Raw genomic sequence first — 24,534 nt, 5'->3', positions numbered from 1 at the left:
GGGTTTCACTGGGGCAGAGCTTTTATAAAGCAGCTTAATCTGTGTGTATTCATAAAGCATAATTAAGTTCAACCTAATTTACCACTACAGTACTGTTGTTTAACAAATCTATTTTACTATAACAATTTATTTCATAATGATAATAGTTAACAATATTGAGCACATTGTGCTGAATAATGCCTGAGGACTTAAGCCCTGAATATCAGGGTCTATCATGTTGTAAGTGACTAACAGGTAAAAGGTTGCTCTCATTAATTACAATACTATAAATAGTGTTTTGTTTTACCTCTCAGAAACCTAAGCCTCAAAAAGTTCAGTAAATATTTAGCCTCAGAATTGCTCTTATTTGTTTTGTTTTGTTTATTGATTTGAGAGAGAGAGAGGAAGAAAAACTGATTTGTTGTTTCACTTATTTATGCACTAATTGGTTGATTCCTTCTAAAAAATGTGTTTATTTATTGATTTCAGAGGAAGGGGGTGGGGGAGAGAGAGAGACTGATTTGTTCTTCTATTGATTTATACATTCATTGGTAAATTTTTATGTGTCCTGACAGGAGATTGAGCCAGCAACTTTGGCATATCTGGCCGATGCTCTAACCAACTGAACAATCTCTTGCTCTGGGTCTTGTGTTCTACTACCTGTGTATGGTACACTTTTTGCTAACTTGTCACAACACATAAATGCCTTTCCCTTATAATTTTAACACAGAGAAAGGCTTTGCTCCAAATGACACCAATGAAGTTATTTTCATATTGTTTCTGCTCTACCTGAACTTTGTGGTTCTCTGTTGAAAGGACAATTCCATGAAGGAGAAATGATATGTAATTATAGATAACTAGAAGCCCGATGCACAAAGATTCATGCTAGAATGGGCTTTCCTTTCCCTGGCTGCCGGCACCGCCTTTCCACTCAGCCCAGCCCCTTTCCCCTCAGGCCCCGGAATCGCCTCTTTCCACTCCATCCCCCCCTTCCCAGCTGCCCAAAGGCCCTGAGAGACCAGGGATGGGACAGAATGCCAGCATCATCACCATGGCGACAATGCAAGCATCCTGCCCCAGTCACTCAGCGCCTGTGTATGCAAATTAATGGCCATCTTTGTTGGGTTAATTTGCATATCACCCCTGATTGGCTGGTGGCCTAACGGAGGTATGGTCAATTTACATGTTTGTCTAATATTGGGTAAGATGTAGATAATAGAGATATCTTACAGTGTTTATCCAGAGTAGCACCAAACATACTGAATAACTATGTGGTTGCTCAGAAATATTCATTGAGTATATTTAGGTGTATTTCCCAGCATAATTGATAAGGTTTTCTTTGAAATACAGGGTGGGTCAAAAGTAGTTTTGCAGTTGTGAATACTGGAAACACAGTTTGTTCTTGTAGTATTACTTTTTAATTATTGTATTACTTTCCATGCAAGCAACTGTAAACCTACTTTTGCCTACCTGTACATTCTTGTCCCTCTATTGCAGGGGTCCTCAAACTTTTTAAACAGGGGGCCAGTTCACTGTCCCTCAGACCGTTGGAGGGCTGGACTATAGTTTAAAAAAAAACACTATGAACAAATTCCTATGCACACTGCACATATCTTATTTTGAAGAAAAAAAACAAAACGGCAAAAACACCTGGCGGGCTGGATAAATGTCCTCGGCGGGCCACATGTGGCCCGCGGGCTGTAGTTTGAGGACGTCTGCTCTATTGGAACAATCTCAACTGTAGGGAAATTTATTTTTATATACAAGCATAATTTTGGAGTTGTGTTTTTTCTTAATGCAAATGTTCTGATTCATGCCTTCCATATAGCATTTATACAGTTTTTAAAAGCTCTGAAGAGATGCATGCTTTCCAATGAATTTCTTCTCTTCTAATTTGAATCTTAAATTAGCTATTGAATTACATAAGACACACATCCAAATCTTGACTTTCTAGTCCCACTTGTGATTTATTTTAAATGTACTATTTTTTTTCTTTTTTTATATATACATTTCAAAAATGTTTTTATTGATTTATAGAGGGAGAGGTAGAGAGAGGGAGAGAAACACTGATGAGTGAGAGAACAACATCATTGATCAGATGCCTCCTGCATACCCCCCACTGGGGATTGAGCCTACAACCAGGAATCCAATCAATGACTTCTTGGTTCCTGGGTCAATGCTCAACCCCTGAGCCACACCGGCTGGGCTGCATTCATTTCTTTAGGGAATGAGGTAAACCTCAGATTACAAAACCAAGGCCAAAATAACTTTGCAGAATTAGAATGTGTTCAAGAAACCAGTCACACTTTAACTGGATCAGACTTCAACACGGAGCATTGGTGTTCCTCCAAATGCTCTTCAGCTTGGGAAGCCTACACTCATCCAACATGGGGAAAGAGAATAAATACTCTTGCTTCTGCTCTCAGTTGCGGAGGGGGAAGTTTCTCTCCACACTGACAAACACTATTTCTTTTTTTGCTGCTCTTTTTCCTTCTTCTTTCCTTGATTTCTCCTTTCCACGAAGTTTCTTCAGACGTCCCTGCTCATCCCTGAAGTCCTGATGCTCGTCTCTGTAGGGGCCATAAAAACACAGTGTCCCCATGAGTGCAAAATAAGTGTTGTGATTTGGATACCAGTTATATGTCTCCTTCCTCTTGGCCAAAGGGGGCTCACTAAACAGTTTCACCACTATCATGGATTTGGAATCAGTAGGCCTGGCAACTTCACCAAAGAGCCAGGCACTCAGACGAGTCATGCACATGGCATATTCTGAAAGTGAAGACATTTGTGAGGCAGCAAGGAGGAAGAGTCCCGAGTGGTGGCCTTCCTCTCCCACGCTTAAATTTACTATTTTTTTAAAATATATGTTTTATGGGTTTCAAAGAGAAAGGAGAAAGGGAGAGAAAGATAGAAACATCAATGATGAGAGAGAATCATTGATCAGCTGCTGCCTGCATGCCCTTCTCTGGGATTGAGCCCGAAACCTGGGCACGTGCCCTGAATGAGAATGGACCCATGATCTCCTGGTTCAGAGGTCAACGCTCACCAACTGAGCCACACCAGCCAGGGTTAAATTTACTATTGTGTGGAATCCACCTTAACAGCTAGGTAATAACACAAAATATAACATCTCCCCAAATCAGCATATAAACAAATTCATCAGAAAAAGAAAATGTAGAGTTTTTAGAATTCATTGTAACCTGATAACTGATTTTCAAAGCTGCAATAAATATTTAATCTTTTTTACTGCTTTTATTTTTTTTTTTAATTAAAGGGTATTATTGCCTTTCCTGTAAGTGAAGATCAGATGAAATGGGAAGCTAGTATTGAAGGTCTAAAGGATACAATTTGGCATGGTATGTATTTTCAAAAACCAATCTACTTTTTAACAAGTCTTTATGCCATTATTAGTCCATCTTCTTTATGTGCAAAAGAAGGTTGCTTTATATAAATATTCTAGAGTTCTGAAAGTATTCACATGTTATTTTTTCACTAGGGGCCCAGTGCATGAAATTCGTGCACTGGGGAGGGGTCCCTCAGCCCAGCCTGCCCCCTCTCACATACGGGAGCCCTCAGGGGATGTCCTATGGATGGCTTAAGCCCGCTCCCCATTGGGAGTGGACCTAAGCCGCAGTCTGGCCTCCCTTTGCTTGAGGCGACCGTGCTGATCAGGGGAAGGCGCCAGCCCCATCACTCCACTGCTGCAGCCACTGCCAGTCACTGCAGCCGCCAAGGTGTTTTCATCAACACGGACTCCAGTCCCTTCACCATGAAAAAAGGACAACTTTCTTTAGGCATTTTCAAGATGTGTCTTTCATAGGATATGACATTTCTTTCTTTATTTTTCTTTTTATCCTCACCTGAGGATATGTTTTCATTGACATTTTCTCCTTCCCTCCGATCTCAAGCTCAGCCCCTTCCCAAGCCTAAAGCCTCCGGCCCAGGCTTTAGGCTTGGGAAGTGGTTCCCCCACCCACCCCTCTGATCGCAGGCTCGGCCCCTTACCAAGCCTAAAGCCTCTACCTGATGGCCGGCTGGGAGTGACCTGGGTGCCAAGGAGGTTCCCCGGACCCAGCTATGTATGCAAATTAACCGCCATCTTTGTTTGGTTAATTTGCATACTCACTCTGATTGGCTGTGGGCGTAGCGAAGGTACGGTCAATTTACATGTTTCTCTATTATTAGGTAAGATTGTATGGCTTAATTTTTGCCATTTGTCAACCTAAATAGAAATGTTAGGTTTGAATTTTTCTTTATGCCAAATCTTAATGTTACTACATTGTTTAAGAAGCAGGCACAATAAAGCATAAGTTGAAAATATCTTCTAACAGTCTTCCATGAAATCAGAGAATAGTATCAAAATTCCTTTTGGCATCAAAATTCCACAATTATTTCTCATTTTTATTTTCTATGATTCTTCTCAAAATTTCCACATATCAAATTCTCAAGAAGATCAGGCCATTATAAACTTTAGTGATCATGCACTCTTTCAATTGTGGATTAATAAACTAGATTTGCTGAGTGAGGTAAGGGAGAACAATATGTAAAGTGGATAATTATAATAAAATATAACATGTGCTATTAGGATTTCTAACAGAATGCTAACGAGGCATTCATTAGTTAACTTTGCTTGCAGAGTCAAGAATGGCTTTCTGCCCTGGCCAGTTTTCTCAGTGGTTAGAGCATCAGCCCATGGACCAAACGTTCTTCGGTTCAATTCCCAGTCAAGGGCACGTATCTCAATTGCAGATTCAATCCCTGGCCCTAGTCATGGTACAAGAGGAGGCAACCAATTGCTGTGTCTCTCTCACATCCATGTTTCTCTCTCTTTCTTTCCCCCTCTCCCCTCCTTTCCACTGTCTAAAAATCAGTGGAAAACATATCCTCACTCCAAGGGTAAGGGTTCCATCCCCAGTCAAGGCACATGCTGGAGGCAACTGATTGATGTTTCTCTTTCACATCAGTGTTTCTCTCACGCATACGCTCACTCTCGCTTTCACTCTCCCTCCCTCTCTCTAAAATCAATTAAAAAAAGAAGAATGCATAAGAGTTTCCCAGGTTTAGAAGGAGTGGAGGGGAAGGAAATTCAGGCAGAATAAACAGCATGGCAAAGAGAAAGTGCACCAGGTTCTGAAACAGTGAGTTTAGTCAATATGAGATACACAGTGAATGGGACAAGTGTTAGGGGGATGGAGTTAGTGGATGGAAAACAGGCTGATAAAATAGTGGGATTAGATTTTGAGGAGTCTATTAAACTATTTAGAGGGGTCTATGCACCCTATGATCCAGTTTACTTAAGAATAAAACTCTAGGGACCTTGGGAGGCTAAACTATAATAAGAAACTTTAGTGTTAATCAGGTTAGAGTTAACCAGTACAACTTGACACCTTAGTAATAATATTTATTTTTATATTATAGGAATATTCTTCCCACTGACAATAAATTTTACACCGGAATATAATCTCGTCCCTCCAATTGTGAAATTTAAAATCGTTCCTTTTCATCCAAATGGTAAGGACCAAATGAGATTTTTATCATCAGGAGCTCTGTTTCTATTATCTTTGCTCTGTATTAGTATTTAATAGTGTTTCTTTTTAATGTAATAACAACTATGTTATGATTATAAAAGTAAGCATGCTTATTGGGGAAAACATAAAAAGAAAAAATTATCACTTTCAATCCTAATTCAAAGAGATATTACTCTCAACATTTAATTAAACCTATTTCCTTTTCTCTATGTATGTATTTTTTTCACATAGTTGAAGTATTAGATATAAAGTTTTACAACCAATTTTTCCCCCACTTAATATTACATAAGCTTATGGCTGCATTATTAAACATTCTTCAAAAGATCATTTTTAATGACTACATTGTTCAGTATTTTAGTTGGAGTAATTTTTGTTATAAAATATGATACACTGTTATCTATTAACATTTTAGATAAAAGTACATTAGATTGCTACTTCTGATTGATTAAAAAAACTAAAAATTTTAAATACTAAAAAGAAGGAAATTTAATAGAACTTTTTATGTACTTGGTGAAGAAGGCCTTTCTAAATGTGTTAGGAACTAAAAAGCATGGAAAAAGCATGACACACTAAACTACATAAACTTTTTAAAACTACAGCCAATGACATTATAAACAGAGACAAAATATATTGATTTGCAAAGTGAGGGAAAATATTTGCAACACATAAAATAGAATATCTGTAACATATAAAGAATACATGTAAATCAATAAAAAAACATAAAGCAATAGGAAAATGGACAAAAACTATAAACAAACACTTGGTAGAGAAAATATAACAAAAAAATGTAAAAATCTGTTCAATCTCACTAATAAGAAGAAATGCATATTAAAACTGCATATAAAGTGCATAAAATTGTGATTCATTATTTATGTTTACAGACTATTAAAATAATTTTAGTAAAGGTAGACAAATATGGGTCCTCTGATATGATGCCCTTCAGGTGTCCTTTTGAGGAAGCAATTTGACAGTTTCTAATCCTATGTAATACAAGAGTAATATGCAAATTAACCATCACTCAGCTACATCCACAAGCCACGCCCACCAGCCAATCAGGAGCAAATATGCAAATTAACCCAACCAAGATGGCTTCGGCCATGGAGAGAGCAGGAGGCTTGGGTTTCCCCGGCAATGGAGGAAGCCAAGCTTTCCGCACACCCTGGCCGACCCAGGTCTCCACTCAAGGCTACAAAGTTTCAATTATAGAAAATAAATAAATCCCAACAAAAATGGCAGCAGCCACGGAACTGGAGAGAGCAGGAGGCTTGAGTTGCCCCCAGCGATGGAGGAAGCCAAGCTTCCGCACACCCTGACCTGCCTTGGCCTCCGCTCAAGGCTACAAAGTTTCAATTACAGAAGATAAATAAATCCCAGATACCAGGGCCTCTGCTTGGGTTGCCGGGGGGCGTGGCTGGCCTGCAAACCACCGCAGGCCCCTTGCCCAGGCAGCCCTATGCCCCAAGGGAACCCCCACCCTGATCCAGGTCACCCTACAGGGCAAACCAGCTGCCCCCCACCTGTGCAGCAGGCCTCTATCCTATCTAATAAAAGAGTAATATGCAAATTGACTATCACTCCAACACACAAGATGGCTGCCCCCATGTGGTCAAAGATGGCTGCCCTCATGTGGAGACAAGATGGCTGCCACAAGATGGCCATCAGGGGAGGGCAGTTGGGAAGAATCAGGCCAGCAGGGGAGGGAAGTTGTAGATGATCAGACCAGCAGGAGAGGGCAGTTGGGAGGGACCAGGCCTGCAAGGGAGGGCAGTTGGGGGCAATCAAGCCTGCAGGAGAGGGCAGTTAGGGGTGACCAGGCCGGCAGCAGAGGGAAGTTGGGGGCAACTGGGCCTGCAGGGAAGGGCAGTTGGGGGGGGACCCAGGCCTGCAGAGGAGAGCAGTTGGGCGAGACCAGGCCTGCAGGGGAGGGCAGTTAGGGGTGACCAGGCCTGCAGGGGAGGGAAGTTAGGGACAAACAGGCTGGCAGGGGAGCAGTTAGGCATCAATCAGGCTGGCAGGGGAGTGGTTAGGGGGTGATCAGGCTGGCAGGCAGAAGCGGTTAGGGGCAATCAGGAAGGCAGGCAGTCGAGCAGTTGGGAGCCAGCCAGGATCAGGCCTAAACGGGCAGTCGGACATCCCTTGAGGGGTCCCAGATTGGAGAGGGTGCAGGCTGGGCTGAGGGACACCCCCCCCCCCCCGTACCCGGCCTCTAGTCAGATATAAAATGCAAATAGCCCTAAATCCTGTAATACTATGTTTATAAATTATTCCATTGAAATACTAGCACAAGTGTGCAAGAAAATGTTTAAAAAGATATTTGTTCCTAATAACAATAGAAAAATAGGAATAATTCCAATATCCATTAATATAGAACATTTTTTAAGTGAAATATTCTAAAGCTTTCCATGTATTGCTCTTAAACAGAATAAGGAAGATCTACTCTGTGGAATGGGATGTGCGGACAAGGACATATAAGAACACCTCTTCCCATTGTATTTAATCCAGTAATTCCACTCCTCTCAGTGTTTATTTTAAGCAAATAATGGCAAATGTACACAACTAATTCTGTATCATAAATTTAATTTTATTCTTTAAAAATAGGTTTTAATTTCAAAATCAATAATGTGGTTGGAAAAATTACCTTAAAGTACATAAAGTAAATTTAGGAGCAAGACAAGGATGCCCACTCTCACTACTTTTATACAACATAGTATTAAAAGTTTTAGCCAAAGCAATTATGTGAGAAAAAGAAATAAAAGGCATCCAAATTGGAAAGGAAGAAATAAAACTGTCATTTGCACATGGCCTGATATTGTTTATTAAAAAAATAATAATAATAAAGGCCCCTCTCAGAAACTGTTGGAAATAATAAACAAATTTGATAAAACTGCAGTATACAAAATTAATACACAAAAATCTGTTGCATTTTTATGTATTAATAAAGAAGAGGAGGAAATATGGGAAAACTTGTGATTGTTCTTTCTCTCCCTTACCCCTCCCAGGAGGAGGAATGACTTATCTAATTGGGAAGATCTGAGAAAGAATTGAGCATGTGTGGCTCAGCACTTTCTCAAAACTTTCCTTCCAATAAGCCGGACCTTAGAATGGGTACAGTCTGTTTCTTCAGGCAGGAAACCTAGGCAGGCCTCCATTTGAGGGGTTAAGTTCAAATCAGGGGGGCTTTTGTGGAACTTGATTAAAGCATTGATCAGCATTCTCCATTTCAGGCTTACATATCGTGAAGTTGATACTTTTCACTTGCATCTTTTAACACTCTATTTATTATATACAAACCTTGGAGGAGAAGAATGTTATTAGCCCCCATCCACCAAAAACTGTGTGTCCAGTTCTAAGTCTTTAGATACATACAACCTAATTGCCTTTCACTGATGTTATTTGTAATCCCACCAGGAAGCACATATAAAGTTCATATTTTACCACTCTGCAATTCTGGACATTGTAACTTTGAAGAAATATTTTCTGACAATTTAATAAGAATCTTTCTGTTATTTTAATATGCACTTCTTTTAAATATTTGTGAGTTTAACATTCTTTCATATCTCTTTATTGTGTTTTTGATTTCTTGAATTGTCTGGCTTATTTAAAATGTTATCACATTGTTGTAGATGTTGCAAATATTTTTCTTCTTTTGTCATTTTTAAATTTTATTGGTGCTGGGTTGTTGTTGTTTTTTTTTTACACTGGGATTTTTTATATGGTCATATTTATTAATCTTGTCCTTTGAGATTTTTACAGTTATCTTTAAGTTTAGAAGTTCTTTTCAAAACACAATCAAATTATTTTAACTTTCTTCAGGTTATTCTATAGTTTTGTTTTGCATATTTAACTCTATTCTTTGTTTTTAAAAAATACAGGTTGAGTTAATTAACTATATCAATGCAGAGGCCAAGCTTCCGTATATCTTTCCAATCTACACATAATAGAACACAGTTGACAGGGAGGTTTTGCCATCCTCAATCTATGACTTCTGTTTCTGGATCTAAAGCATTTACTGGTTATCACCATTTCCAGCCATTGGGGAGGGGGAAAGAGAAAGTGAAACAATTTCCTTAAGAAAATATGATCCAGAAGTTATATACTTTACTTCTGTTGATATCTCATGATTAAAACTTAGTCATAGGACTTCTTGCTAGAGGAGAGGCAGGAGAAAATAGTCTGAGCAACCAGGTATTCATCTACACAGTGTAGGGTAATGGGAATTGGGGCATGTATAGTCTTATTACAGAGAGGAAATTGAAGAGAGGAAGAGTAGATCTTAAAGGACAATGAGTATTTTGCAACAACACATTTTATACCATTTTTTCACCTTTTCTTTCACCACTGAATCATAATTTAACTTTTAACATACAACAGTTTTAATACATACTAGATTCTTTTTTTGAGTCCTCATTTGAGGATATGCTTTTATTGATTTTTTGAGAGGAAGAGAGAGAGAGAGAGAGAGAGAGAGAGAGAGAGAGTGAGAGAGAGAGAGAGAGAGAGAAACATTTTTGTGAGAGGGAAACAGTGATTGGCTACCTCCTGCACACTCCCTACTGGGGCTGAGCCCACAATCCTGGTATGTGCCTTGACCAGGAATTGAAAGCAAATTTCCAGTGCACGGAAAAAAGCCCAACTGAGCAACACTGGCCAGGGCTGAAAGTCCATCCTTTTAATAGTTATACTGTATTAACTGGCATATTCATTGCACATAATTTTTCTGCTTTGTCATTTGCTTTCTAACTTTGCCTATTAGATTTTGGTGTTCGTAACTTTTGTATAATAATTTTATTATATATATATCACTATTAATGTATTATTTTAATACAGTAGACCAACGTACTGGTCGACCTTGTATAGATTTTTTGGACAACCCTCGTAAGTGGAACACAGGCTATACATTGAGCAGCATCTTACTCACTCTCCAGGTAAGAAGAGATTAACATACATGCCCTCTTTAGTTCTTTATATTATCTCAGTTATTCAAGCTATAAGAAATAAAACATATAATGTATATTTAAATGTTTGAAAGACTCAAGTAAGCTTATTTAAATCAATAACATTTCTATATCAAGACTATAAAAATGGAACTTAAATTGTAATGACTATTATTTTAAATTGACAACCAAAGAATACATATTTTATACAAGAAGTAAAGAACTGCTTGGATGGTTTTAATTCTAGAAATACAGTCTTAAGTTTTCTTTCAGTTTCTAATTTCACTTCATAGTATTGAACAGGCCTTTAGATCTTTTCTCATTCATGAACCTGCCTTCTACAGAGAAGTGAATCAAGTGACTACAACTTAAAGTGCTCAGTTTTATCTTTTGTTTCTGACAGTGCTAGCCAGTTGTTCTTTTATATGCTTTCTTTTTTTTAAATCATTTCTTATTGTTCAATTACAGTTGGCATACAATATTATATTAGTTTCAGGTGTACATATGCCCCAGAGATTAGACATTATATAACTTACCAAGTGATCATCCTGATAAATCTGTTAGCCCTCTGACACCATAAGTAGTTGTTAGGATATTATTGACTATATTCCCTATGCTGTACTTTACATCCCCATGACTATTCTGTGACAACAAATTTGTATTTCTTAATCCCTTCATCTTTTCCACCCATCCCCCCAACCCCCTCCCAAAATGTTCTCTGTATCTATGAGTCTGTTTCTGTTGTGCTTGTTCATCCAGTGAACAATTAAACTAAGGGTGTTCTTCTCACCACCAGTAGAAGCCTGTTTCTAGCATGCTCCCTTTACTTTTTGGATCCGTGGTCCTTAGCAGCATGCCTTGGTGTGGTATTATTCTTGATCCTCAGGGAGCCTCCTTTCTCATCCATGCCAAAGTAAAAGAATTCTGTGTCACTTGCTTTGACTACTTCTATCCAGCTCATCATTAATATCTGGAGTTTGATTATCTGAAATACTTGGAGAATAAAGTATTATGACTTAATTAAATCTTCTCAGTAGTAGAATTATAATAAAAATTTTATTTCTCCCATTTTTTATTTTTTAATTGAAATAAAGTAATAGTTTTCTGTCTAGTCATCTTTATATACCAAGTAAAATTTAAAGTTTCTAAAGATTCTATGTTTCATGCATTCATTCACTTATTCATTCATTCATTCGTTTTAGAAATGTATATTGAACATCCACGTATGCTAGCCATGTTCTGGGAGACATTTGAGCAAAAACTTTCAGGAAGTGAATGAGCATGATATGCAGATAACTGGGGTTGATCTTTTGAATTTTTTAAAAACTGGGTCATATTCCTATCTACCTCTTCAAACTAGGATCTGCCTTCAGAAATAGAAAACTGAATGGTCCCAAAATGTAATGAGGGAGAGCAAACCAGAATGAAATGGTGAAAATTCTGAATTGCTGAGTAATTTAATACAAGGTAAATTTGGGGCTCTGAGATTAGATTATTTTTGCCACATACTCATTTGTACTATTGGACAAGTTTCTTCACTTCCGAATATCTCAATTTCTTCATTAGTGAAATGGATCTGTTAGTAGCTACCTCATAGATTTAATAAATTAATTAATACATGTAAAATACATGGAACCATGTGTGGTCTAAGAAAATAACTCATTAAAAGCTAGTTAATTTTACGATTGTCCTTACTTTTAAGCAATAATGCAAAGTGACAACAAGTGTTGTCATGGAAATACGTCATGGGAAGCGAGTAGATGACAAAGTTGTTTGTCTTTTTATTTTTCAAACAGATTTATAAAACAAATATGCCTATATTGCAAAAGTTTTTAAGACAGTGGAAAGGAAAGGAAAATTGCTGATAATTGTAAAGAAAAACCCTAATCCTACTGTTATTAGTATTTTCTTCTGATCTTTTTTCCTATTTTTCTCTTTAAAGTCTTTCAGTTTCACATTCACTAAGGGTTAAGCCCAATTCTGTTGCCTGACAAATTATTTACTTCTCCTCACACCTGGGCTCTAATATACTGGGCCATCCCACTCCTATTACATCTTCATGCCTTCCTTCACTCCCAGTGCTTGGTTCAGTTCAGACTTAAAAGCATTTGGAGTTCCAAACTCTAAAGTTATAAACTTAAGTTGGACCTTAAAAAGCACTCAGGCCAGTTCTCTATCTGACTGACAACCCATTTTCTCCTTCCCTCTTCCTCAGTCTGTCTGGCTAGCAACTGCTCACATTATGAAGTCAAATCAAATAAGTGCTCCTCTGGAATGTCTTTCTTGATTTCCTTTCCTTGGTGGAATTGATGGCTTTGGATTTTGAGGGACTTCCTTCATCCCTTGCAAATTTCTATCAGAGCTCTACAATACTGTAATGCACATACTATTTCCTTATCTGCCTTCCTTTATTGGACTACAAGCTCCTCAAGGTCAGAGAACAGGTCTCATTCATCTTTGACTGCCCCCCCCCCCACACCCCAACACCCAGGGCAAAGTTGACATTTAGTAGGTACTAAGTAACATGAAGGAAGGAACCTGAATTTTTACATGGTTGCAATTATGACATACATGTATAAATCATATAGCCTATTTCTTTTTCACTTAACATTTTATCTCAAGTAACTTCCATATTACCACAGTTAATATTTTGATAGCTATTTAATAGTCCTTTCAAGGTCAGTTGGCCCAATAGAACTTTCTGTACGGATGGAAATGTCCATGATCCGTGCTGTCCATTATATTAGCCACTAGTCACATGTGGTTACTGACCACTTTCAAAGTGGCTAGTGTCATGAGGAACTGAGTTTTTCATTTTGTTTTAAGTAGTTTAAATTGTCATGTGTGACTAGAGACTACTGTAATGAACAGTATAAGTATAGACCATAATTTCTGATTACTTTCCTTTGAATAATAGGTGAGACAGATTTAAAATGATCACATTGTTATTCAAGGGAGTGACACTTGCCTGGCTGATGTGACTCAGTGGTTAAGCATCGATCCAGGAACCAAGAGGTCACCGGTTCAGTTCCCAGTCAGAGCACAAGTCCGGGTTGTGGGCTCAGTCCCTAGTAGGGGGCATGCAGGAGGCATCCCATCAATCATCGATGTTTCCATCTCTGTATCCCTCTCCCTCTCTTCTAAAAAAATCAATAGAAAACCTTATAAAAAAAAAGGGGGGGGGGAGTGCTACTTGAAATAGTGTTTAAAATATTTTAACATCCCAATATACTTATCATCTCCTAAATTTTTTATAATCTTAATTTTTTAATACTTCCATATATAATGCAAAGGTAATTATCAACACCCATCCACAGAATTAATTTTCTGGGCTTTAATTAATTGGATATTAGAAAATGTGCTTACTGGTGAAGTTGTTTACTGATGCTTCAGATCTTTGAACTTATCCTCTGCAGAGCTTCCTCTGTTATTTTATACCATCACATGGCTAATTTAAAAGTTGGATTTTTATTTTTTACCAGTTTAGCAGGGCTTCTGATTTATGCATTTTAATATATTCCTTATATTCCAGTTCTTAAAAATCATTAAGTAGACTTAGTAGCATGTGTACGCATTATGTGAAAAGGTCTTAGGCGCAGTGTCAATGTGAAGACTATTGAATAAACTTTACCAGATGTTCCTCTCTGAGTAAAATTATCTTTCCAGCCAAAGGTCTAAAGCTTGCTCTGGTAGATAAGTTTCATCTGCTTCCCACCCACTTTGAAAGGTATAGTGCAATCCACATTGAATCCTGATTTAAGCAATTACAATATTTTTGGAAATGTAGCTCAAATGTGTTTTCCAAATAGGAATACTCAAATAGCAGAAAATTCTTATTGCTTTTGAAATATCAGATGTCAAGTTATTGCTTTCATTAGTAAAAGATTGCCATCATTTCCATGACTCTTGAGTCACAATTACCCACTTTGATCTGTGTCTACACTTAGGTATTCTGTTAGTTAGTTATATATTTTGGCTACATTTCATGTTATAATATTCTAAATACTGAACTATTGAATAAATATTTACAATTTAGGCTAATATTAACTTTGAGGTGCCAGGTAAAACAATCATGGTCTAGCAGAACTATTAAGTTTTGGTTACTACCAGTCCAGATGTGCATATATTATCACTAGAGGCCTGGTGCATGAATTCGTGTACCAGTGGGGTCCCTCAGCCTGGCCTGTGGGATCGGGCCAAAACTGGCTCTCTGACATCCCCCAAGGGGTCCCAGATTGCAAGAGGGTGCAGGCCAGACCAAGGGACCCCACCGGTGCACAATCGGGGCCAGGGAGGGATGCAGGAGGTTGGCCAGCTGGGGAGGGACCGCGGGAGGGCTCCAAGGCATGTCCAGCCTGTCTTGCTCAGTCCAAATTGGCCAGACCCCAGCAGCAAGCTAACCTACCGGTTGGGGTGTCTGCCCCCTGGTGGTCAGTGCACATCATAGCAAGTGGTTGAGTGGCCTTAGCATATCATTAGCATATTACACTTTGATTGGTTGAATGGACGACTGGACACTTAGCATATTAGGCTTTTATTATATAGGATATGCAGAATTTTAAAGAAATCCCGTTAGTTTCCCATCCTCTGGTTATTCAATAAAATAATCTAAGTAGTGCTGTGAAAGGACTTTACAGATGGATTGAAGGTTACTAATCAACTGATCTTGAAATCAGAAGGTTATCCTGAATGATGCAGGGGGATCCAAAGTAATTACATGAACCCTTAACGATAGAAGAGGAAGGCAGAAGAGTCACTCAGAGGAATACAATGGAAGAAGAAGAAGGGATGTGGCAGGAAGGGACATCAGAGAAATTTTAAGCATGAGTACAGTTTTTTAAAAATATGTGTTTACTGATTTTTAGAGAGAGGGGAAGGGAGAGTGATAGATAGAAACATCAATGAGAGAGAAACATTGATCAGCTGCCTCCTGCATGCCCCCCATTGGGAATTGAGCCTGGACCTGGGCATGTGCCCCGACTGGGAATCAAACCAGTGACCTCTTGATTTATGGATTGGTGCTCAACCAATTGAGCCACACTGGCTGGTCAAGAAAAGGATTTTTCATGCCTTTACTGCCGCTGAGATATAAGGGTCCAAGTAAGGACCTGCATGATACCTCGTGGAATTTCAGGTTCGATTCCTATTCAGGGCACATACCTAGGTTGCTGGTTCAATCCCTGGTTGAGGTCCATACAGGAAGCAACTGATGGATGTTTCTCTCTCACATCCAATGCTTCTCTCTTTCCTAGCACCATTTATTGAATTTGATCTTGGTTTTATACTGTACATTCATGAGCCAAACATTAGGATCAAAGCAAGTTACAAGTTACTTCCTATAACTTATTCCTTCCTATCACATAAATTTAAATTGGATTTATGTATAAAGGGAACTAAATATTAGAAAATATTAAAACATTTCCATTAAAAAATAAAACTTTAAAATGGGAAGATATCTGTAATACTATCAACAATAAAAATATATTTAAAAATGAAAAAATAAAACTTTACATTTAAACATGAGGGTATATTTGGCAAATAAAACAAAATTATGTATTAAGGCTTGTGTTCATTTCATTATTCCTCTAGATCAGCAAATGATTAATTTGGTATCTGTAGTAGTTTCTTTCTTTCTTTCTTTCTTTCTTTCTTTCTTTCTTTCTTTCTTTCATATTTTAAAAAAACTGTACTCATGCTTAAAATTTCTTTCCTTCTCTTTCTTTCTTTCTTTCTTTCTTTCCTTCCTTCCTTCCTTCCTTCCTTTCTTTCTTTCTTTCTTTCTTTCTTTCTTTCTTTCTTTCTTTCTTTCTTAATCCTCACCCAAGGATATGCTTTCATTAAATGTCAACTGTAATTGAAAAATAAAATTAACAAAGAAGACAAGAACAAGAGTTTCTTGAGAGTAGGGACCCTGTCTACTTGTGTTTGTATCATCTTTAGGTAGGTATATTGTAGGCATTTAATAAATGCTTCTTGAACGTTGTATGTATTGGTTGCTCTTTTTGCTTTGAGAAAAAATTTACTTTAAAAAAAACTACGTCCCTTCTTTTTTCTTATAGGTTATGCTTTCTAATCCAGTGCTAGAAAATCCAGTGAATTTGGAAGCAGCCCAAATACTGAATGAAAGTGAATCGATATATAAACTAGTAATTCAACAACTTTACCATGACACATTACTATGTAAGAAATACCTACTTATCATTTGCCAGTTATTAATTATATATTTATAGCAGATAAGTGATCTAGCAAATAACTGATATAAAAGAATATTTTCTTGTATTCATTTTCAGTAATGAAATTATACTAAGATCTCTCCTACTGTACCTCTCTGTCAATCCAATTATGTGATCTTTTTTGAAGATGATCAATGATTGTCAGTTTAGTATCTTTAAATGTAATGGTCATACAGATGGACGGTGCCAGTTAAAACTAGTCTACCCATCATAAAGCTATGACATCTAGTTCTAACTCTTTGATCTATAATGGATATTTCCTAGATTTCACCGGCAGCACCCCAGATAATACTGATCTGAGATTCCCTTACTCTGGATTAGCAAAATGCTCAGCTTTTTTGGGGGGGAAGGTTGTATTTTTCTAGGAATGTGTCCATTTCCTCCAGGTTGTCTAGTTTGTTAGAAAAGAGTTGTTCATAGCATTTTTAACAATCCTTTGTATTTCTGTGGGGTCTGTTGTTATTTCACCTCTTTCATTTCTGATTTTGTTTATTTGGGTCCTCTCTCTTTGCTTCTTGGTGAGCCTGGCTAGAGGTTCATCAATCTTGTTTATCCTTTCAAAGAACCAACTCTTGGTTTCATTGATCTTTTGTACTGTTGTTTTTTGTTTTTTGTGGGTTTTTTTTTGGTCTCTATGTCATTCATTTCTGCTCTGATCTTTATTATTTTCTTCCTTCTGCTCACTGTGGGCTTTTCTTGTTCTCTCTTTCTAATTCTTTGAGTTGTAGAGTTAGATGATTTATTACCATTTTTTCTTATTTTTTGAGGTAGGCCTGTAGAGCTATAAACTTCCCTCTCAGGACTGCTTTCATTGAGTCCCATAGCATTTGCATTGTTGTGTTTTTATTGTCATTAGTCTCCAGGATGTTTTAAATTTCTTCTTTGATCTCATTGGTAAACCAATCATTGTTTAATAGCATGCTATTCAGCTTCCAAGTGTTTGAATTTTTTGGAATGTTTTTATTGTAGTTTATTTCTAATATTATGCCATTGTGGTCTGAGAAAATGCTTGATATGATTTCAATCTTCTTGAATTTGGGGAGACTTTGCTTGTGACCCAATATGTGGTCTACTTTTGAAAATGTCCCATGTGCACTTGAGAAGAACATATATTCCATAGCTTTGGGGTGAAATACTCTGAAGATGTCAATTAGGTCCATCTGATCTAGTGAGTCATTTAGAATTGCTGTTTCTTTGCTGAATTTTTGTCTAGAGGATTTATCCAGTGATGTCATGGTGTATTAAAGTCCCCTCTATGATTGTATTGTTGTCGATCTCTCCCTTGATATCTTCCAGGAGTTTTTTTTTTGTGTGTGTGTTTGGGTGCTCCTGCATTGGGTACATATATGTTTACCAGGGTTATATCCTCTTGTTGTATCAATCCCTTTATTATTATGAAGTGGCCTTCCTTATCTCTTCTTATGGCCTTTACTTTGAGGTCTATTTTGTCAGATATAAGTACTACTACCCCAGCTTTATTTTCATTTTCATTTGCCTGAAAGATGTTTTTCCATCCCTTCACTTTCAGACTGTGTGAGTCCCTTTTTCTGAGGTGGGTTTCTTGTAGACAGCATATATATGGGTCGTGTGTGTGTTTTTTTCCATTCAGCCACTTGATGTTTTTTGATTGGAGCATTTAGTCCATTTACATTTAAAGTTATTATTGAAAGGTACTTGTTTGTAGCCATTTTTATTTTTTGTGTCTGTGTTCCTTCTTATCTTTTTATTTCTTCTTTTTACACCAGTCCCTTTAGCATTCTTGAATTGCTGGCTTGGTAGTGATAAACTCTCTTAGCATTTTTTTGTCTTTGAGTCTCCTTATTTCCCCTTCAATTTTGAATGATAGCCTTGCTGGATAGAGTATTCTTGGATTCAGTCCCTTTGTTTGCATCACTTTGTAAATTTCCTTTCATTCTTTTTCTGGACTGATGTGTTTCTGTTGAGAAATCATTTGATAATCTAATGGGAGCTCCCTTGTATGTAAATTTCTGTCTCTCTCTTGCAGCCTTTAAGATTCTCTCTTTGTCCTGAATATTTGTCATCGTAATTATGATGTGTCTTGGTGTGGGTCTTTTCGGGTTCATCCTGTTTGGGACTCTCTGTATGTGTGTGACTTTTTACTTCCACACATCAAGGAAGTTTTCTGACATTATTTCTTCAAAAAGTCTTCTAACCCTTGTTCCTCTTCCTGTTGTTCTGGCACCCCTATTATTCGTATGTTGCTTCATTTCATGTTGTCCCATAGATCCCTTAGGCTCTCCTCCTGTCTTTTACTTTTTTTCTCCAATTGCAATTCAGTTTGGCTGTGTTTTGCTTCCCTGTCTTCTAATTCACTAATTTGGTCCTCCACTTCTCCTAGTCTACTCTTGAAACTTTCCATGGTGTTTTTTATTGCAGCTATATCACTCTTCATTTCTTCTTGATTCTTACATAAGTTGTTGATTTTTTTCATCCATTTCTTCTTGATTCTTACAAAAGATGTTGATTTTTTTCTTCCATCTGGTTCATGAACTCTATGACCCTTATTCTGAATTCTTTTTCTGACATATTGCGTGCCTCTGTTTCACTTAGCTGCTTTTCTGGCGATTCCTCCTTTTCTTTCATTTGGGGATATCTTTGTCTACCCATTTTTGGTCTCACCAACTGATCTAGATGTTGAGTCATGCAGGGGCTGCTCCTTGGGTGGCAGTGGCTTCTCGGGCTGTGGTTGCTCCTTGGGCGGTCACAGTAGCAGCTGCTTCTCAGTTGGCAGCAGCTCCTCTGGTGGGTGCTGTTCGCAGCAGTGGTGTCTCCTCTAGCTGGTGGGGGTGGCTGCTCGTCTAGCTGCTGTTACTTAGATGGGGGTAGGCTGATTATGAGGTTACTGCTCCTTGGATGGGGACGGGTTGCTCGCGTCTGCTGCTCCTTGGACAGGGGGCAGCTGCTCACGTGGCTGCTGCTCCTCGGACAGGGGTGGACTGCTCGTGTGGCTGCTTCTCTTTAGATGGGGGCTGGCTGTGTGCTCCTGCTGTTCCTCAGATGGGGTGGGCTGCTCAGTGATGCTGCCACTCCTTGGACAGGGGCAGGTTGCTTGCAGGGCTGCTGCTCCTCGTACAGGTGCGGGTTGCTCATGCAGCTGCTTCTTTTCTGATGGGGGGCGGTCTGCTCACGCGGCTGCTGCTCCTCGGGTGGGAGTGAGCTGCTCGTGCTGTTGCTGCTCCTCAGACAGGGGGGCCGCTCACCCGGCTTCTTCTCGTCGGACAGGTGCAGGCTGCATGTGGGTGCTGCTCCTCGGACCAGTGTGGACTGCAAAGAGCTGCTGCTCCTCGGACGTGGGTGGTCTGCTTGTGTGGCTGCTGCTCCTCAGATTGGGGCAGGCTGCTCGTTTGGCTGGTGCTCCTCAGCAGGGGGTGGGCTGCTCACATAGCTGCTGCTCCTCGGATGGGGGCAGTCTACTCACACAGCTGCTGCTCCTCAGATGGGGGTGGGCTGCTCGCACAGCTGCTGCTCCTTGGAAGGGGACTGGCTGCTACTCCTTGGATGGGGGCTGGTTGCTTGCACAGCTGCTGCTCTTCGGACAGGTGCAGGGTGCAGGCTGCATGCAGCTGCTGCTCCTTGGACGGGGGCCGGCTGTGTGGGACTGCCGCTCCTCAGTTGTGGGTGGGCTGCTCGAGTGGCTGCTGCTCCTTGGATGGGGCAAGCTGCTTGTGTGGTTGCTGCTCCTCAGACAGGGGAACTGGCCGCTCACACAGCTGCTGCTCCTTGGACAGGGGCAGGCCACGTGAAGATGCTTCTCTTAGGCTTGGGGCAGGTTACTCGCAGAGCTGCTGCTCCTTGGACAGGAACGGGCTGCTCACATGTCTGCTGTTCATGTGGTTGCAGTGCCCTGGGCTAAAGTGTTGGGCCGGTCAGAGGGGAGCGTGCTTCAGAACTCATAGGATCCTGAGCTTGGGGTGGCTGGAGCCTCGTTGACCTTGGGATCACAGCCTAGGTAGCAGGTCCCCGGCAGGGGTGGCTGTAGAGTCCCAGGTCTTATCTGAGGGCACTCTGGGTGGAGTTGAGGCTGGGCACCCAGTTACAGCAGCTCTGCCCTTCAAAAAGGCTAGACCTCTGAGGATAAGCTGGCCTCCCAGTACTGTTTGCAATGGTAGCAGAAGTTGCCTAGTTAGGTGAGCCTCATTAGCCTTCCCCTGAAGGTCCTATGGGATCTAACTGTGCCTCATTCACACACACACACACACACACACACACACACACACACACACACACATCCCACCTGACCACACACTCCTCTTTTACTCCCTCACTCATGCTCTTTCCCTCATTGCTGCATTCTTCCTGCCTCTGTAGTTGGGTCTGGGGTGTTATTGACCCATTTGTGGATGGAGTTTCCTCTCCAGGTGTCTGGTTATGTGGCTTGCTCTCAAGCCCCTTGGCCAGACAGGATAAAATTCACCTCAACAAGACACAACACAAAGGGAACTAAGCACAAATATACTCATGACACCAATAACCCCAATATAAGTGACTACCTGAGAAAAGAGAGTTAGGGGAGAGAAAAGAGAGCACAAATTATATCAAAGAGAGAGAAAAAGATAAGAGATAAAAGACAAAGGAAGAAAAAGGAGAATATATATGGGGGTAAGACACCACAGAATCAATAGATAAACCAAAAATAAAAATAAAAAAAAAATGCAAACACCAAACGCCCAGCAAAGAGGGTTGGGGCAGATTCTGTAGAGGCTGAGTTTATATACTGAAAATAAGATTAAAAATTGGATGAATATGGGGAGGACCTCAATTTAGTATTGAGGATGTAGAAAAGGAATAAGTGGATAAGAAGAAAGAGAATAAGAAGAAAATAATAATAATAAATTTACAAAAAAATGATTTCAAAAATGGTATAAAAATTAAAAATAGCAAATAAAAAATAGTGATAGAAAAATAATGTGAAAAGAAATAGAAAATAACGCAACAAACAAAAACAGGAAAACAAAGAAGAAAAGCAAAAAAAAAAAGGGATAATAAAAAAATAAAAATAAAAGTGAAAAAAGTGAAGTGTCGTTCCTTTGGCTGGCTTATGATCCCAGTCGTCTGTACTGTACTATTTCTCAGTTTCCCGTTGCTGGGGCTGAAGATTTCTTTTTAGGCCAGTTCCTGTGACCTCTCAGGGAGTATTCAGATTCCTTTGTGTCATTCAGAGTGGGATCTGGGTGTGGTTGTATTGGTTGCCTGGAGACTGGAGGGAGGGGCTATCTCTCAGGAGAAAATGGCGACCGGGGCTCAGGTATGACTCAGCACCAGACTCCCTACCACCTCTCCAGGACCGCCCACTCTCCCCAGATTCCACAAGTCCACACCTTCTCCCGCACCTCAGCCACAGGTAAGTGTCTGTATCTGAAAGGTCCTACGATCTAAGTTCAGTGAAGAAAGGCACAGGCCCCAGAGCAGGGAAGGACTGTGTCCCTGCAAACTCCTCTCTTGCCAGCACTGTGTGGTCCAGCCAACCCTTCAGGGCTACCTCTGAGCTCAGATCCAAAATCCAGAATCCAAGGTCCAAAATTCTCTACCTCCCGCAGTCCTGTGGACCCTTTTATTCACAGTCAGATGCTTTGCCTGTCCTCAGGGACACGACTTGGCACTGTGTGGTTTCTCCCTAACCCTCTGGGCACAGAGGTCCAGCAGACTCTCCTGCCTAGATCCTTGATTTCACCTTTCTCTAGGGTACCTCTGCCCTTCCCAGCTGCAAACTGTCTCACCAGCTGAGTCTCCTTCGCCAGTTCAGGCTGAATTCGACTCATTTCAGCCGCTCACTCTATTTGCTCCAGGACAAGGTTCAGGACATGTCTGTCTATTCCGCCGCCATTTTGTCTCCTCAATCCTTTAATTCTTAAAAAAAAAAAATCTACTTTCTCCTATTATCCATCTCTTTGTTTTTTGTTCTATATTCTAAAAATTTTTCAGAAAAGTATGTTTCTATTTTTTTCTCCTTGTTTATTTGTTTTGATGACTCCCTTTCATGTTATTGAATTTACTCAAATGTCTAGGATCTTTGACTATTCATATGATGAACATATGGTGAATGGAAAACAGTCATTAAAAAGATGGGGACTATTTAAATACAGATGGACTTGTGGATGGTTTTGTTTCATTACAGGGTTATTCTGTGGAGGATACCCTTAGTTACCATTGGTTAGGCTTGAAGCCATTAGTTAGGCTTGACTATTTCCCCTGAGATAAATCTGGGAGAGATGCTAGCTGCTTACACTCTGGGAGCTGGACAAGGTGAGAGCATGAGCATCTTATCTCTTCAATATGATTTATTTGATTTAGTCACCAATTTCAGTCCCTTACCACACTCTTGTTCTGCTTTGTGCCTAGTCTCCTCCAGGCTCGAGCCTCTCTGACTCAGTTTCTCCAGAGAGTACACCTTCTTCCTCCTACCTGGGCAGTGGTGACCATCTGGGTGCACAGGATGAGGGGGTCGATTTTGGGTGGCTGCGCTGTAACTCTCACCTTTCTGAGGTATCTGGCACCTCCAGTTTCTGGATTGTTCCTCATGTTCTGAAGTATAAATCTGCCTACTTTTTATTGCCCGCCCCCCCCCCCCCAGCATCACGTAGTTAGGTTTCAGATATCTAGGTCCTGCTAGACAAGTTACCCCTTTCCAATGGCATTCCATCTTGAAAATTTTTCTTGCCATCTTTTTTTGGCTCTCCTTGAGGTTTTATACCTTATTTTTATTCCCTTATTACCATTTTATTGAGGGTTTGGAAAGAGTGCACATAAAGCCATGTATTCATTCCTCTAAGTAAAGCAGAATCTTTTCTTTCTTTTTTTTTTTTTTTTCACAGTGGATAAAGACACCTCTGATTTATCTAAAGAATCAGATAAATTAATCAGGTAAGTTTTTCTTCATACAATTCTATGTCAATTTATTTACTAAAGGGCTGTTTATTTAAACTGTTTACATGATCTCTCATAATTGAATTATTTTTTAACTCATAAAAGGAAGTAGGTATCTTTCCTCTTACAATACTTTTTTTTTTAAAGTTTTCAGGGAGAACATGGAAAATTATTGAATTCATCTAGATGATTACATTAACATTGAAATGAACTATATGAACTCACCTAGTCTTTTAATTTTGATATTGTTGAAAAGAAAAAGCATGTTGTGAACATAATGAATAGAAACCATTGTAGATAGCAGAAATCCAAGTGATTTAGGAGAAGGTAGGTTCTAGAGAAAATAGTGAGGATGAGGGCAGAAGCCACTGTACCTTTTGGGAGACAACCTGACAATGTGGCATAAATTCAGCCTTGAACACGCACCAGGTATAGGTCAGCATTCTCCTATCTAGTTCTGCAGGTATATGTTGTTTGGCTTTCTAGTTATATAGATGTAGTCCTTTGTCAACAGTCATCAATTTGTATGCTTAATTATTTGCGTTTTACTGAATGCAAATTATACTTTAAGTTGATCTAAAAATAGTCAACTATCTTTACAACTCTTTTTATAAATCTAGTTATTTCAAAATAAAAAAAAAATTTTGACTAAAGGTATCAAAACTTTTTTCAGTGGGTAGAGGAAATGGGTATACTTCCAAATTTCCAAATTCTGGTTCTAAAATATGAGATCATTGCAAGAAAGACAAATTATAGACCAATATCTTTCAGAAACACAGATGCATAAATCTAATCAAAATATTGGCAAATTGAATCCACTGATAGATAAAGCATGATACTACATCATGACCGAGGGGGCTTGATTTCAGGAAAGTCAAGTGGGTTAAAATTTGAAAATCAGTGTAACTCGCTCTGTTAACTAAATAAAGGGGGTGGGGGGAACCCACAAAATGATCTCAATTAATCCAGAAAATA

At 39.3% G+C, this 24,534-nt stretch overlaps 2 protein-coding genes across 2 annotated transcripts in view; one reads left to right on the top strand and one right to left on the bottom strand.

Annotated features, from left to right (window-relative positions):
- Window positions 1-2,401: 2,401 nt before the first annotated feature.
- LOC307103476 (small ribosomal subunit protein mS33-like) lies at window positions 2,402-2,764 on the bottom strand (the record flags this gene model as incomplete). The annotated part of the gene is made up of 1 exon (XM_079777829.1): window positions 2,402-2,764. The coding sequence occupies one exon, from the start codon at window positions 2,762-2,764 to the stop codon at window positions 2,402-2,404; it is 363 nt and encodes a 120-aa protein (XP_079633955.1).
- Window positions 2,765-2,934: 170 nt separating this feature from the next.
- Window positions 2,935-24,534, top strand: part of UBE2U (ubiquitin conjugating enzyme E2 U) — a gene marked incomplete at both ends in the record, with an annotated part of 51,834 nt that continues 30,234 nt past the window's right edge. Inside the window, 6 exons of the mRNA XM_079777828.1 lie at window positions 2,935-2,967; window positions 3,254-3,335; window positions 5,398-5,490; window positions 10,335-10,432; window positions 16,501-16,621; window positions 23,508-23,556. Of these exons, the coding sequence (XP_079633954.1) occupies window positions 2,935-2,967; window positions 3,254-3,335; window positions 5,398-5,490; window positions 10,335-10,432; window positions 16,501-16,621; window positions 23,508-23,556 (476 nt within the window). The remainder of the gene's footprint in view (window positions 2,968-3,253; window positions 3,336-5,397; window positions 5,491-10,334; window positions 10,433-16,500; window positions 16,622-23,507; window positions 23,557-24,534) is intronic.

The sequence above is a fragment of the Cnephaeus nilssonii genome (assembly GCF_951640355.1).
Source record: "Cnephaeus nilssonii genome assembly, chromosome: 7".
NCBI classification, from domain to species: domain Eukaryota; kingdom Metazoa; phylum Chordata; class Mammalia; order Chiroptera; family Vespertilionidae; genus Cnephaeus; species Cnephaeus nilssonii.
The sequence above is the reverse complement of the archived record's forward strand: the minus strand, read 5'-3'. Positions and strand labels throughout refer to the sequence as shown.